Consider the following 16,765-nt stretch of genomic DNA (forward strand, 5'->3'; position numbering starts at 1 on the left):
ACAAAAGACATGTAAAGAGTTCCCATTACTTTTTCAGCCAGGCACATTAAGGTGTCTGGATTTGATTTTGTGGAGAAAAGAACATTTTTGATTTCCTCTGACAGAATCTAGCTAATCTGATTCAGTTCCACTGTTTTGCAGAGTTTGAATCAGGCTCTTCATTTTATCAAAGACTGATGCTGACTAATAGAGTAGGAAGTTCTGCAGCTCCCAGCTCTTATCTATCAGCTCCTTTTAAGCTTGGTGTCGGATGATTGGGTTGACACATGTGCAGCCCACAGTGATCATTTTCTTCTCCAGCCGGTATGAGTGTTGGCAGCCCCTCTGCTCCCGCCGGAGAACGAGGATCTCCTGATGGATGGGGACAGAGTTGACGCTGTAGTCAAGCTGACCGGCCAAGTCCACGCAGCTGGAGTGGCGGCACTGGGCATCAGCAATCACCTGGGGGAAGCGGTTGGGGTCCTCATCGATTCTATAAGTTGAAATGAAAGGATAGGTAAGTACTTGAAATGGAAATGCTGCTGCATCTCGGGAGGCGTGATGGTCTGGATTGCTATGGGCTCTTAGCTTGAGGACCTGTACGTCCTGGAACAGACTGCCCAAGAAGGGGCAGTAGACCCTCCGTTACTGTAGCTTTTGAAGTGTAACTTGGACAAGCATGCCAAGACTATTCAGCTGCCTTTGCAAAGGGCCTACTTCAAATGGCCACTGACTTTGAAAGACTGATTAGAAATGGTTTAAGCTCTACAACATGTCAGATTGACTAATGGTCCCCAAGACCTTCAGCTCCCCCTCAAAACATGGGATGTTCTTAAGGCCCAATTCTGATGATATTAAACCACCATTGAATTAATTGGTGCAGTGTTGACCTTCTGAGGTCTTTTTGATGATCTCTTAGATAAAGAATGTATTTGGAGATAAAGCTTTCGTTAATACATAAATAAAATTAAATCACAAAGGTAATTTGCTTTGTCTTCTATATATTGTCCCAGACCATGCTTTTGCTCTGTGCTCCTTTCTGTGCTGAATAGCTTTCAAGGGGGATTATATGGACTGTGGATATCCTTGCCAAAACCTTTCAGCACTGAAGTACTGAAAGTAAAGCCTCTGCATATTCACGACCAGGGAAGCCAGCATATTTCTTGTCAGTAGGAACAGAGATCATACCTGTAATCCCATGGAGCCAGTGACCGGCTGCTGACATCACGACTCATTTTGGTGTCCTGGTTTACGTTGCTGATGTTTATGTTGACTTTCACGGTTTGAGGGAATCGGGAATCTCTTGGGGTCGAGCAACCAGCATCTCCTTGCTTGAAGAGGCTCTCCGGCTTGAGCCCAGGCCGTACTGCCTTCCCGTAGGCAGGACTGCTGGCTGAGAGCAGGGCCAGCAGCATGAGTAACAGAGATCTGAACTGAAGACAATAGGCTCATTTAGGACACAATGGAGGTGCTGTAATGCAGCATGCCTTACAATTCTTCTGTGGGGCTGAGAAAGTCATTCATTCTCCACTAGTTGGTAGTTAAGGGCATATACTGTACGTTGGACATACATCATATCCATGCTTGCTTTGCATTAACTAATTCCTACTGTCCTGACAGGTATGCTATACACTCAGTTGAAATTTGATGGCAAGAAATATCAATTATACAAATAATCAAAGATATGAGACAGTACAAAGGATAGCTATTATAATTTAAATGTGTCTCTGTCAAATTAGAAAAAAACACAAAGCAAGTTCTTACCAGAGATGCACAAATGGTCGGAGACATCCTACTTCTCTCTCTTGCTGCGGTTGATACTTGTGCTGGGCTCTGTTGAGTGAAGGTGTATGGGCACATTTACTGCTAGACTTTTTATAAGGGCTCTTGCGCTGTCCTAGTTAATGTGGAGTAGGTGTTTTTCCCCAACCTTAACTGTGGTTTTTGACCATAACTTATATAAATTCCATTAGCGCAGATGGGAGACAGGATATGGGCTCACCTTTTCTTAGATCTGTAGGTGATGTCATTACATTAGCTATGTCACTCAAGCAGCAGCAAAAATCAACGTTGTTACTAGAAAACCACTGGAAAAGTGGCACACATGCTGCAGCAAGGGGATGCAAAGTATGGAGTTTTTGAGTTAGGACTGGAGTGGTCATCTAATCAAATGTAATTTGATGCACTTCGTGGTCTCTACTTGAGATGATGTAGCTATCAAAAACACTAATGTCGCTGTCACTGCCAGGTTAAATCAGTTTGCTTCTCAGTCAGTCTGATGTCTTCTCATCCTGAGTTGGGCAGTTGCTGGAAAGCTGGCCCTGGTGGATAGCTTTCCATGCAAGTGCTGTCACTTGCCTTGATGTTTGAGCACCTAGATACTTGCCCAAACTTTTCTCAAATTTCCTAGTCTGGATCAGGCTATTTTTATGCATGTATATACCTCAGCCGTGATATGTAAGTTTTGAACTGAATGCTTTGTCATAGTGAATTCTCATGTTCAGTCATTCTCCATCTGGGAGAGAAAACAAAGCAATCATTTATTTCAATTGTTTTTGAGCTTGCCACCATTTCGGGTTCACTGTATGTTCTTGTGCTATGAGACAGGGCTAAGATCCTAAGAAAAGAGGTCTGTGATAGGTATAGTCAAACCCTAAATTCTTAAGTTTGGGAGAGTAAAGAGGGATTCGAGAGAAACTTTGTGAAGACTGTAGGATGCAAAATGACTTTTGCCACCCTAGTATTTAAACATGTACCATTTTAATGTCCGTGTTCAAGTGGACGGACTGCACGTGACATGGTGACCATTGGGATCTCCTTCTCCCATTCAAGTGGCTGTATTTTCTTAGTTTTTCACTGGGATATTATAAGGGGGCTGCAGCCCTGGAGAAGTTGAGCTGCTTCAAGGCTGTCCTTCCTTTTGACTTCTGGTCTCTGGGGATTTTACCAGGGGAAACCCTGATAATTTGGTGCCAGCTTCAGAGAGATTCCCCTCCTCACCTTATACCATCCAAAGGAAAATGCAGACGAGGGTAGAATTTAGTTTGCAGTTTGTGGGATTGCTGTGACCTATATCAGCTTGTTTTAAAAGATGCTGACGTTTCAAAAGTTAAATGTATAATTCAGTTTCCCTCTCAGAGTAAGAGGCATACAGATTAACGGAAATGGTTCCCTCAGAAGGGGTTTTCTCTAAAGCCTCTTACTGAAATATCCATTCAAAGTGGGTCAGTTAAATTTGTAATTTTAGAAGCAAGAAAGATTTCGAAAGCCTGCAAGGCAGCAGAAGGTCAGGTTCACCCATTCTGACCCTAAATCCAGGCTCATCTGCTCTAAGTGTGTCAGTGGTTTGGGTTACCTCCGTGCTTGAAAGGTGAACAGTTAAGCATTAGAACGTGGCTAACGTAATGCAACATTGAAACAGTGAAGAAAAAAAAAAAAAAAAAAAGGCAAAAAACCCCTTTCCATGGTTTATTTTGAACCATGAACACATTCGTCTCGAATTGTCAGAGGAAAGATGAGAGTGCCCCAGGAGAAAATGTACCTTTTGAAATGCTTCCAGTGTGTTTGAATTGTACAAATGAAACTCTCACATTTCTGATTTCAAGATTTTTCCTCATCCCAAACACTCATTTTCCAATTCTTCCTGGTTTGGAATGGAAGCAAAAATTGAACTTTTTTTTTTTTTTTTGATGAGTTTGCAATTTATTCCATAGGATTTGTTTTATTCTGACACTTAGCTCTCTTAACTAGCAATTTCATTTCTATAAGCAAAAAGGGCTATATCTTGTGCCTTTTCTGTTTTCATGTGTGAGGAGATAAAAAGTAACTGCTTTTATAGTCTAATATATGACATTGTAGGTAGGTGACATAGAAAGCACTGTGAGTTCACAGTTTTATGTGCTTTGACCTCCTATTAGGATCAGCTTCAAACACAAAACTGCTAGTGCCACAATCAACAGAAACTACAGTTATTTGGAGATCTGAAAACTGGGGTGGTAACAAAGCTTACTGAAACAAAAAAATGAAAGATTATTGAAATCTTTGAAATTGAAATGAAAGATTATTAATCTACTGAAATCAAAGCTCGTCATTCTCTTGACTTGGTGAGAGTTTTTCTGAGATTAAGTTGTTACTAAGTACTTTACTCAACTGAGATCCTTTAGGCACCCGAGTCTGGGTATATTGGCCTTGATGAGACTTTCTTCCCTCAAAGTTACAGTGTGAGTCAGTGGCAGAGCAGAGACCAGCACTCCGGTGTCCTGACTCACCTTGCTGCAAATTAAAAGAGAAATGGCAACCTCCAAATACTTTAAGCATTATTTCAGTCACTATCAGTTAAGTTATTTATGCTTCTTTTGAAAAACGAGGAGCCTTTCTATTTACATGTTGAAAGATATTTACTTAGTTCTTCTTTCTAGAAAGAATTGCATTTTCTTTCTCTTGAGTACATATTCTTACAAATACCTGTAGGGTAATGCAATGCTCTTCCCCTTGCACATAACCATTTTGTGACCCACTGAACATCGTGGAGGTAATTTCTGGGAGAACAATGATTAGGCTAAGTCTGGATATCAGAGATATTCAGAACGTGGCTGGGCAAAGCTCTGAGCATCCTGAGGTAACACTGAAGTTAGCCCTGCTCTGCATGGATGGTGGGATCAGAGACATCCAGAGGTCCCCTCCAGACTAAACTGGTTAAATCACCAGTCTTCCTCTCCTTGATCTTTGTACACGAGACAAGCCAGAAAAGATTTTTTTTTTCTTTTATCTAATCCCTATTCTTTACCTCCCCACAAGCCACAGAAGAAATTGCTATGTCCTACCGCGTGCCTGAATTTTTCAAACACATAAATTACTATTGTAACTATTCATCAGCTGCGGTCACTGTCAGTGGTTGACACATTTGTTGTATGACTAATATCTAATAAATATTAGATATTCAGGGAGTTGACATAAAGGAAATAGACCTCTCACTTTTTTTTCTGATTGCTTTTTAGAGGGACAGGGGAAAGACAGGGCTTCCAGGTAGGAGTTGGATTTGATGAGATGCAGGATTTTAAGCTGACCCTATGATGACTAACAGAGGTTTAATACTTAACTGTAATATACTCCAGGTGAGTGGAGAGGGGCTTTGTGCTGTGACGAGGAGGGTGCAGGTTATGACTGCTCTTCTGCTGTGTGACTGGGAGCATCAATGCCCCATTTTCTCCCTCTCTACTTGGAGTGGAGCACGTATTTCCATTGGTGTGGGGGAGAGTAGGGACTCTCCTGTACAGCCTACAGTAGGCTGTGATTTGGAGGATCTGGTTCCTTTATTTCCCCTTTCCCTGGAGGGGAATGAGGCAGGAGTAATCGCAGTCACATCATTCTTTCTAATCGCCACTCCCAGCAGTTATCTGAGGCTACTGCTTCTGCTCCCTATAGCTGGATCCTGATCAGCATCAGTATTATTATTTGTGTTATTGTTGTGCCCAAGGTTTCACTGTAAAGCTGAGCTAAGCTAGTGCTTAATGGCTGGTGGAAGGGACAATATCTCCTACCCAATGCTGTCCTTTCAAGCTACTTGTATGTGTGTAGTTCAGAGAGCAAAGCTAGCAGAATATGATTTGCTTCCCCTCCCCCCCCCCCAGTAGCCCTAGCTCTGTGTGGGATGAGAAGTGACTCAACTCATTGCAGAGAATGCCAAGATGGGGCTGAAAGAAGCAACTGAGATCAGGCAGAGGAATGCAAAGAGGTAGGGCCTTTTTTGCGGCAGTTAACTTTTAGCTCAGCTTAGCTCTAACGTGAAACTGCACCTTCCCTCACAGAGCAGGGCCCTCAGGCTACACTAAAGAGAGGGAAAAAAATGATGATTCTTCACCTGGGAGGCTAGGCTGCGAGTGGAAAAGCAGAAACATTGGGGGATGTGCTGCAGGGCGAAATACACTGAACAGGAGAGTTTGGAGGACAGATCTGAAGGAGGACACAACAGGATGCCTTTGAGGGCATTTATGGGCAGGTCTCCCAAAGAGTAAGGAGCTCTGCAGTGGAAAGCATCAAGGGGGTGGACCAAAAATCTGAGAAGTGTGCAATGGATCTGAGATATTGGTAGACACAAGTGTGATGGGACCATGTCTTGAACAGTAAGAACAGTGTTGATGTCCAGCGAGAGGAACTCCTGGCAGGACTCAGTGAGAAAGGAGCTATGGCCAAATTGGAGTTCACTAAAGAACTGAAGGACAAGCGTACTTCACTTAAAGCCAGAAATATCTCAAATGGGGATGCTGTGTGATAGGAAACTTGTAGAACCAGGCACAGAAAAGGAAAACTGAAGCTCAAAGGTGCTGCACAGGATGGGATTTAAGAGGACTGTGCAGATGCGAGGACTTGCTGTGAGGTCTTAGTCAAAGATGACACCTCAATCAGAGGAAAAGAGATTTCATTTAGGTGGAAACCAGACTTTGTGAGAGAATTCCAGGAGCCCATCCAGCCCAGTGAGCCCTCTCCAAATGTGGCTGACACAAAAAAGCATTAAAGGAAGGTCTGAGAAATGCAAGAGCTGGCTGATGAGAGGGGATCTAAGCTGCAAGTAGATCTTCAGAGATGGTAAAGATCTCTCTTGGGCATAGCTGATTTAATATCTCTCCTCATGTATGTGTTTTTGTTGTTATCAACAACGTGAATGACTGAATAGTTCTGTTATCAATTAAAAGTCTAGTCTCTCTGCAAATGCTTTATCTTCTTGGTCTCAAAGACATCCTGTGACAAAATATTTCACAATCAGTCATAAACTGCATTAAAAAAAAAAAGAAAAAAAAAGAAACCCTTTATGGGTAAATTGGCTCATATTCAAGCTGGTAGAATGTTTTATACAAACAATTAAATCATTTTGAAATTTTCTTCTTGCTGTGTTATCTGCTTACATCCTGTGTCTCACGCACAACTCGGCCCTAGCGAATCACATGAAATTTGGGGGAGAAGGGACATGGGGTCCCGCGTTGAGCAGTTCATGCCCATGGCACTCTGGGCAGCGGTCTGCCTTGATGGGGACGCTGCACTCTCCCCTCCACCTCCTCAGTGTCCTCACCTTTAAAAAACACTTTCCTAATGTCCATCTCAAATTTCACTTGCTGCAGGTTGAGACATTTATTTCTTGCCCCCAGTGGGGACAGGGACAAGTTATTTCTTTTCTCTTTACAGTAAAACAAAAAAGACTGAATCCTAACTTTTTTCCCCTGGGATGCTGCCTCCTTCCCCCTTTCTTCTTGGGCTGGACTTTCAAGACCTCTGAACATTTTTTCTTGCTCTGCTTGGGATGATCTCCACTTGTTCCACCCCTTCCTTGGAGTGTGGTGCTCTGAGTCCTCCTCACAAGGTATTAGCATCCTGATGCTCCCAGACCCCCTCGGAGGTAGGGAACTGGTAGACGCCGCCTCTTCACAGTCGCTGCAGTGAGAGACTCTACCACTCACTGAAGACCACAAGAAACTGGTCTCAGATCAGGAAATCATGGAGAAATCAAGATTTCCACGCAGTCTCACTGTCCTAACCTTTGGACAAGTCTTCCTTTTCGGAAGCATTATATTTATTATTTTAAATGAGATAAATTTTGAAGTCTGCCAGGGGGCCTGTGGTATATTCAATCTTATCTCAAAAACAGCTGCCACTGCAGATTTGTCAGCTTCTTTCATCTCTAGCTACAGTAGTCCTGATCCTTTTCTAACTTACTCTGCAGTAAATTAGGACTGGCTGCACTAAGTGCACAGAGTTTATGAAACTGAAAATCTGTGGCCAACAGGAAGAAAAACATTTCAGAGACTTGTCTGGAGAACATTTGCAAATGAGTTTTTTACAGCATTCATTGGAAAAAAAAATACCCCAAATTCATGTTTGTATAATTTTATCAGTTTTGTGTAATAAAATTTATATTAAAATTTGCAACTAGAGGTTTCTCATACACAGGCACATGTTTGTGGTTTTAAGTGGATGTTCTAGCCCTGACTTTAACCGGTCAACAAAATGGAGAATGTAACAGTGAATAAGGTTGTCTATGCACTTAAGCATATTCTTCTGGTTGACACAAAAGAGGACAGATACTAGAACATTGGGTGTTGAAATTTCTCACTTCATGTTCTCAAACACTTTACAAGGCTGAAATTTAGTTCTGTGCTGAGACCAGTCTGGAGTGATCTCCAGCAAATAATGAAAAGTTTGGTCCCAGGTATAATGAGGTTTACTTTTTCAGGAGGGCAGAGGAGTGTAGGGAAAGCACAACATAAATGTGAACCTGACACTGAAATCTTAGACCAGATTTTGGGAGGACTGAAGTGGAGGAAAGATAAGGCAGCATGATTAAATAAGAACATTTCCCCAGCAATGTCTCTTCTCATCTGCAAGACACATTTTCTACCACCCTGTGGTGTGATGAGGGTGGCCGATTGATGTGAAACGCTCAGATAAACTGAACTGTGCAGACATCGTTCTGGCCTTTTCTCCCAGATCCCTTCCAGGTCTCAGAGAGGACATTTATGAGCTGGTGGGTCCCCTCCGCTGGAGGAGTGAGTGTCCCAGGAGCCAACCTGCTCTTTTATGAAACCACACCGCAGTGGCTCCGCGGCCGGTTTGCTCCCGCATTGCCAACTGCTGCCTCCCAGCGTGTGACGGCTGTTTCACACCTGCCTGCGAGCTTTGGGAAAGGTCGTCTTCTGTCACTTGGCAGAGCAGGAAGCAGCCCTTGAGATGCAGAAGATCATGCGGCTTTAACAAAAGCGGTGGGGAGCCTTTCATCTCCAGGCTCGTGGTTTCAGCAGCAATGCACGGCTGCAGCAGACATGCAGCGTTTAGGGAAGGGAATTATGCTGAATATTTGGCGGTTAACTTTACGTGCTGAAATACCAGCCCTTGAATGGCAGCTGCTTGACCACAACCTTGTATTCCACCACCCACGGCTTTAAACCAAACTAGGTCCCTTCACAAAACTATTTTTATCATCAGCACAATCTTCGCACTCTATGTATCAATCCAGCTTCTTAGGGCTGCCAGGCAGGTTTGATAATGTAAGCTGCGGTAATAATGTCGCTTGCACTGTGGTCACGTACCTCCAGCTGGATAAAAGCTGAAAAACTCGGTCATTCATCATCTCATATTTTTAGAACTAAAGTTCCATTTTTTTTCTTTTTCTTTTTTTTTCTTCTTTCAGAAAAATGACTTCTGCCCATGACATGTTGTGGAAGAAAGTGTCATAATTCAAAAGTACTAGATAAGTGACTCAGAGTGGTTTTAAGGCAAGTTAAAAATATGCAATGCAGCTCTTGCTGTTTTGGCCCTTTCACCTAGCCAAGGTTTGAGTTGAATCTTTTTTTTTTTCCATAAGAAAAGGAAATTCATCATTTTTCCAAACATATGCAATTTCTGACCGCAGTGCGATGCAGTTGACAGAACTATCCAAGGCATAAATTTCAGAGAATAACCACTGGTAAAGGTCCCTTCCTCATAGACATAAAGTTTCACAGCAGCAGAGTGGGGGACAGCAGGCGGGCAACAGACACGCAGTGTCCTGTTTTAACCCGAACGATGTTCCTTAGCACGACAGGGTCTTGTCTGGGCTGATGACGCTGTGATGAGGGCAAAGGTGTGATGCCAAACAGCGCTCTTGAATCGTTTCTCTCTTGAAATGGGCCGTCATTGCTGACTTTAACAGCTCTCTGTTTTGGGTGAACTGATCTGCTGAGCCCAACTGGGGCTAGAAAAGGGACCATGATCTCGTACCTATTTTAACCGGTGTGACCTTGCATGACCATTTATTCCTTCTCCAAAGACTTCTTCATTGATGCTGGAGGCTGTAATTCTTTCTCTTTGCTGTTTTGCGGACTCTCTTCTCTTTATTTTTCTCTGGAAAGAGTAGGCCAGGAATAACAGCTGACAAGTTGGCCCCACAGTGGATACAGGGATGAGAAGGAGAGGTATCTTCTGCAAAGCAATTTGGGGAACTGCAAAGGGCTGGGGCTTTTCAGGCTAGGGATTTCTTCAGTCCTCTTTGGCCCAAAGTAGATGCGGCTACAAGAACATATATGATCCCAGACCAGAAGAATTGAATATGCAAAGGACTGAAGGAATGAAGTCTCAGGACTCTTTTAGGAGATAACTGATGGTCAGGTCACTATATCAGTGTGTGAGTGAGAATATTTTTGTGAAGACAAGAGTACCCCCAGTTTAGCCTCTGACTTTGGGAGCATAAGAGTATATGATCAGTCTTGTCTGTAGAGTCCAGTCCCTTGAAGGTAACCATACAAGAGAGATTTCTCTTTCCACAAACAGCCCCAAATCCACTGAGCATCTGTGCTTCGTGCTCCCACCTGCTGCGGGACGTGAATGTTTCACAGGATCCCATAATGACAGTAGTACACATCACATGAAAGACTCAGTTCTTTGATGCTTGCAACTCTCTTAATATTTCTGTGGCCAAACTCTCTCACATCCAGTCAGGAAGCAGTTGGCTTAAAGCAACCAGTATCTGCAGTATATCAGTATGAGAAGATATGGACAAAACTTTAACAGTGATTCATCCAAACCATACCCATGGCAGATAATCACAAACAGCAAATTAGGATGTGAATTATTTGCCTGAAAAAGACTTGATCAATAACTTATTTGTTTCATCAGATAATTTATTTGCAACAGATAATTCAAGCATCTCTGCCAGCCTGGAAGTTTTATTTTTAGCTGTAGCTCGTAAGCCTCCTAACCTTGGAGCCGTGTGGCCATAGTTCTCACAAATGTTGTTTTTATGAACCCTTTTCATTGCAGAGGAGGGCTGCAGACTAATTTTATAGAATAGGTTGTGAGGCAGCACAGACACAGAGGTCTTGCATGGACCAAACAGAGACTGTGAGATTCATAGGTTGGTGTTTGCTTCCATATTGCTCCTCTGGGGAGGAAAAAGATTCTGTTTTCTCCACCATGGAAGCCTTGGAAGTAGTGGTGGATTGTAGGCAATGGTGGAAATGTTATGGGCAGGATGGGGTATGGGATCCTCTCATGGTACTCCATGAAATCCTGTTAGAGTTGCTGCTCCCTTGTGATACCAGACTAGGAACATGGGCATAAAAATAAGGGCATTTCTTTGCATTTTCACTCCATTGTTTCCAACCAAGACTTTTTCCCTCATGTGCCCAAATCCTAGACATTCATATGGGAATCTGTTCTCTGTTTCTGCTTTTTAAGAGAATTGCATGCATCATTTTCAGTTTTGAACTGCTGTCCTTGTTTAGACTGTACTGAACTCTCTTTCTTTAAAATACTTAACAACTTAAGAGGAATTGGATTTGTGGTTTTATGAAATATTTTTGCAATCAACCAAGTGAGAATTTTGGATTTAGACTAGGGAGAGAAACAGGTAATAAGGACCACAAATTGAACTAAAGAAGCCAAAATATAAAGAAGTTTGAATGACTAACACCAAACTAGAATCCTGAACATACTTTTTAGTTTCATAAACATCAGAAGCTGAGTCTGTGCATTACTGTTCTTAGTCATTTGTAAATGATAATAGCAGGATTGGTTGTGTATTGACTTGACCACGGTTCCTTGGCACAGATTTAAAATATCAATTTAAATTTATCAATTTAAATTTAGATTTAAAATATCAATTTTATCCATCTGTTACTACAAGTAGTAAAAAAACACAAAATTGTCCTGTGTGGACTAAAGATGTTTTTTACATAATTAGCAACTATATGATTAGTTGTGATAACAGCTCAGAAACTATCAGTTTTGCATCCAACCTTCACATCAGAAGACCTGCACCCTTCTAAAAGTATTGGTACTTGAAACTAAGTCTCTGTAGATACTTCAAATCTTGAAATGCACTCAGGAACAGTAGGAACCGTTGATTAGAGGGAACAAGCCAAACAGGGTAGGAACAATGACCTTTTGGAAGAGAGAAAGAAAATATTATGAGTGATTAAAGGTGGATTTTCTAATTGCTCCTCCTGTTATTTGTATAACTCATAATGTGCTGAGATGTGAGAACGTTGTACAAATACACAGGAATTGTATACATGACTGTAAGAAAAGTTTCCCTGAAATAATCAGTTAAGGAGCTGCTAAAAGCTCTTCCAAGATAGTAGCTGGATTTACTCTCAGTTTTTGTTTCTCCTATTATTTTAATTAAATAAGCCGTAAACAGTGAAATATTAAATTGAAGTGTGTCTATACTTTTAGCTGAGGAGAGAAATCCTCTTCCTGGTCCGTGCCAGCTTGGAAAATCTGGAAAAAAACCTCGGCACATCCCTGCAGGGACACATCCCTACCGCCTTCGCCTCTGCTGCCACCCCCCGGTGTCCAAGGGGCTCCTCTGGGCCGGCTCAGGGGATGGGATTTAGCGCTCAGAGCAGCAGCGCGAAAGATGCCAGATATCACAGGGCATAAGTGCTGCACAAGAGCTGATGACTGATAAGAAACCTGTGCTAGACAGACGGAAGGAGACTAGCAGGCAAAGTACTCAAATGTCTCATCATCCCAATATGAAGTTTGTGTGAAAAGGATTCAAGCAAGGCTTTACCATATAAAGTTGCACCAAGCAAAGTAAAATTTTTATCAGATGTTGGAGCGACTGCTTGTTTTTCTTGCTGTTTTTTTTTTCTTTCCTTTTTGTGAAAGAGAGATTGACAGAGGCTTTCTACATGTATCCATGTGACCTTCATTCCCTCAGGGGAGAAAAAAGGAGTTTTCAGACTGGATTAGGAGGAAGTGTGCTAGATCCCAGTCCAGGTCTCATGCGCAGGCAGAACCTGGTGGTGGTTGAGGGAAGAGCTGATGAACAGTAGTTGGCCACTGTCCATCTTTTTGCGTGATGGCACCTCTTAACCCTTTTTTTGGGCTCCTTTCTCAACCTCTCTCCCCTCTTTGCCATCACTGGTTCCTGCCCCTTGACGGTCAACGGGGAGAGACAGCCACTGCTGCGGGGTGAGCCAAGGCTGTTACGGGCCTGACTGCAGTGCTTGGGTGAGCTGTGAAGTCAAGGCTGGGACAACCTGGATGTTACGTAGCTCAGACGCCCAAATGAGGGAGACACTGATGATCCACAGCATGGTGACCATGTACCAAAACTCCTGCTTTCGGAACAAATAACAGGCTCTTCACCCCTGCGTAGCAGCTTACTGCGTCCTGTGTGGGTAACTCGTGCTGAGCACCAGCAAACTTCAGGACTAAAATGATGGGTCCCCTCCAGAGGGGAAACAGAGAAAAGCATGTGCAGGACTTGATGGAAAAGTCTGTTGGAGCTGGGGTTGGTTGAGGAAGCCGTGGTGCTGAAGGGGTGGGTGTGGATCTGGAAATGGGAATCGTGAGGATAAAGGTGCCAATGGTGACGCTCTTCCCTTTGGAAGGAGAGCGCTTGCCGTGCCCCAACTCATGCAGCCGCCTTGATCATGAAGCCCGGGAGCTTTTGGGTGGCAAGCGTCTGTCTTTGAAAGACTGAAATGATGATGTGGGTAATCTCAGGTTCTCAAAAATCTTCTGTTTTGAATTTTTCCATGTGAATATATAGGCTTATAGATTCCCTTTTGAAAAATAGCCTTCTGGATTGAATGCAACACTTCCTTAAAATTGACAGTTTTGATCATTAGTGTCCATTAAAATTGTAATTTATTTTACGCCCATAAGTATCCTGCAGAATATTTTCAAGATGGATTTTTACCATACTTCCGTTTATTGTGAATAGGGAGTTTGCTTAATTCCGAACGGCTGAAGGTTGTTTCTAAAATGGTTTGGAATTTAAAATATCTGCAGTAAAAAAAAATGGGTCACTTTTGTAGTTTCTGAAGAGAAAACAACCCTGGAAATTTCTAAGAATTACTTTCCCTGAGTTTACTCATCATTTCTCCTAGTTATCTCATAATCGTTCTCTAACATAATGCAATGGCAGAGTATGACTTTTCACTTAAGTCAGTGGAAAAAAAATCACATTAACAGGGATGAGGCAAGATCAGAACTGGTGACAGTCAAATCATGCATATGACATATGTGTGAAAATGCTGTTTCTGTAGCCCTCTCTCCTCCTGCTGTGCCGGAACTAAATACGATGTTCTTGCCTTGCAGAGCTCAACTGGGACAGGAGTGAGACTATTGTCCCGCCGTACTCGCCGTGTGGCGGAAATAGCTGAACTGGATTTGGTTCGATATTATTTCTTGCTTTCTAAAAACATTTTTAGGGGGAGAAAACTACTCACAAATTCACTGTGAATTTGATTAATAGTTTGTCTGGAGAGGTGGGGGGAAATACAGGGGAAGATGTTTCTTAAACTGTGCTGATTTTGTTTAACTTCAAATTGACCTAAAAATAAGAAACAACATCCTTATTAAAAAAAACAACAAAGTTTTCTTTCTTTGTATAAAATAATGTAAAAAGGAATGAAACTGTATTTTTTGAGCCTTACTGAAGCAAGCTATTTTGTTCCAGATCATCATAAAATTAAAATAAACAAACAAAAAAAAATAAAATAAAATTCTGAGCTTTGAGTATTCATAAAGATACTTCCTTTTATTTTTTTTGTATTTTTTATTAGTTTTGATTTGCAGAAGTGCTGAGAAATCTCTTGGTTGAAGCTCTGGGTATATTAACTGCTGAAAAGAAGGAAGAACATAAGCACAGGAAGGATTTCCCTTGACAAGTTACTCCAGTGCAATAGGGGAGTAGGAAGAGTGAATATCATCACATCAAGAAGCTAAATGTTCTTTGCTGTCTTGTTTTGTACATTTTATTTTTCCTTCTGCTCTGGAGCAAGCAGATACATATACGTGTGCCCACTCATATTGTTGATCATATTTTCTGAGTTATTTAGCAGTAGAGCTGGTTGAAATCTTTTTTCTTTTTTCCTGGGCATCCCCTTGCCCAGCATCCCTGTGCTGTGGCTTGGGGCATCGCAGCTCAAACCATGCCCTTGGCAATCCCCCAGTGGCAGCTCCGGGGTCCCGCCTCACCTCCCGCTCTCTCCCCCGTAGCACCTTCATGCCCAGCTTGGTGTGCTGGATCAGCTGCTGCTTCTTCTGGCTCCTCTTCAGCTCCTGGCGGAGAGCGTTGCCACCAGCTACAAGATCTTCAGCTACGAGGGTCACTTCAAGCAGCATGTTAAAGACTGGGCCATCCATATGTAAACGGCTCTGCAGGCCCTTCCTGTCCATCCCCAGCTGGGCTCATTCCCCTTACCAGACTCCATCGCCTCCGCCGAACCAGATGCCACGCTGCCTGGAGCAGCAGTGAGGCTACAGTGCAAAGGAGCCCAGCTAGCAGCCACCATTCCCACCTGCAAGCCTAGCACAGGGACCCTTCTGCTACCCAGTCCTGGGGTACCAGATGCAACTCCCACGGCACGTCTTGGGGCTTTCTGAGTCCAAAGAAGTGGGAGGGATGTACTAGGATGCACCAAGCCATACCCTGAATTAGCACTGGACTGGGGGTGGAGCTGGGGGAATGGTTTCAAACCCAAAGGGACCTGGCCGTGCTGTCACAGGCAAAACAGTCTTGACTCAAGGCATTTCACTGAATTTAATACACAGCCAATTATTATTATTATTATTAGTAATAATAATAATAATAATAACAAACCTTTTAATTACTGATTCTGGTATACAGAAACAAAGAAGACAAATGATTAAACACACTTAGGGAAACACCTCTCCTCCACTTTCTCCAGGCACAGCTTCAGTCCAGCACTTCTCCTCTCCCCTTCCTAGTCTCAACCACCCTTGTCTTGGCTGCATGTTACACTCCGTCCTTTCCAACTCCTTCAATAAGGCGATGGGTGGCACAGGAGATTAGGGTTGGTGCCTTGTGTTTTCTCTGCTGCTCCTTACTTTACACTCCTTTCCTCACAAGCCCCTTGCTTCTTACTGCTCCTTCACTCCACTGTGGGTCTTCCATGGACCGCAGTCCTTCAGGGGTGTCCCTGCCCTGACATTAGTCCTCCATGGACCACAGTCCCTCAGGGATGTCCTGCTCATGGACAGTGAGATGATGAAGGGGACCATGCTGGAGCTGAAGGCTGCCTTAGAAAACACCCCAAAGAGGGTGGCTCCCTACCCTGTGGAGATTCGCTTCGCTGGGGGAGATGTGGTCTGGCTGAGTTCCTGCTTGTGGTGGGACAGCTGCTACATGAACATCATCACGTACAGGAGAGCCATGGGGTTGGGTGGCTGGAGGCTGCCAGAACCCGCTGCCACTCCTCTCCTCTTCCTCTCCAGGCTGCTGTGCTCAGGCACCAGAAGCTGTGCCCAGAGACCTTGCAGCAGTGAATGCACAGCTCAAACACACTGCAGCCGGCTCTTGGCTGCCACTGGAGAGTGGGATCAAATGAGCTCCTGCACTGTAGCTTGCTTGTCCTGCTCAGACATTTGCAGAGCCATTGGTGGCCAGGCAGGATCCAGGCAGGAGGGGACAAGGTAGCCTTAGGGCACCCTGGAGAGGTCCACCCCTGATTCTCTCTTGAGAGTTTTGTCCTGTTCCCTGCTGGTGTTTTCCCTGTTGAAGCCTGAGCTGCTGCTGGTCCTGCTCGAGCACTTGGCCCCTGCCTGTAGTATCTGCTTCCCCATCTCCGCCCCAAAGACTGACCGGCAGCCTCTACAGACTGCCTTGGTCTTGGAGAGTCAAACACCTGGGAAGGGGTTGCTGAGGGAGGATATGCTCCTAGCACGTCTCAAACAAACTGTTTGTTTGGCTAGAGGGTTTTGGGGTGACGTGGGGGCTGGCTGAACATGAGCTGCTATGTCCCTGCCAGGGTCACTTTGAAGTCACCACCACGCTGTAGGA

General features: G+C 43.6%; 1 protein-coding gene across 1 annotated transcript; it reads right to left on the minus strand.

Moving 5' to 3' along the window:
• Positions 1–234: 234 nt before the first annotated feature.
• On the minus strand, positions 235–1,770 carry LOC106481986 (interleukin-17F-like). Its single transcript, XM_013939493.2, has 3 exons — positions 1,744–1,770; positions 1,168–1,412; positions 235–472 (listed from the first exon to the last, which is right to left on the minus strand). Exons 1-3 carry the CDS (start codon positions 1,768–1,770, stop codon positions 235–237), a joined length of 510 nt encoding a protein of 169 aa, XP_013794947.1.
• Positions 1,771–16,765: the final 14,995 nt, after the last annotated feature.

This window comes from Apteryx mantelli, chromosome 3, assembly GCF_036417845.1.
Source record: "Apteryx mantelli isolate bAptMan1 chromosome 3, bAptMan1.hap1, whole genome shotgun sequence".
NCBI lineage: Eukaryota > Metazoa > Chordata > Aves > Apterygiformes > Apterygidae > Apteryx > Apteryx mantelli.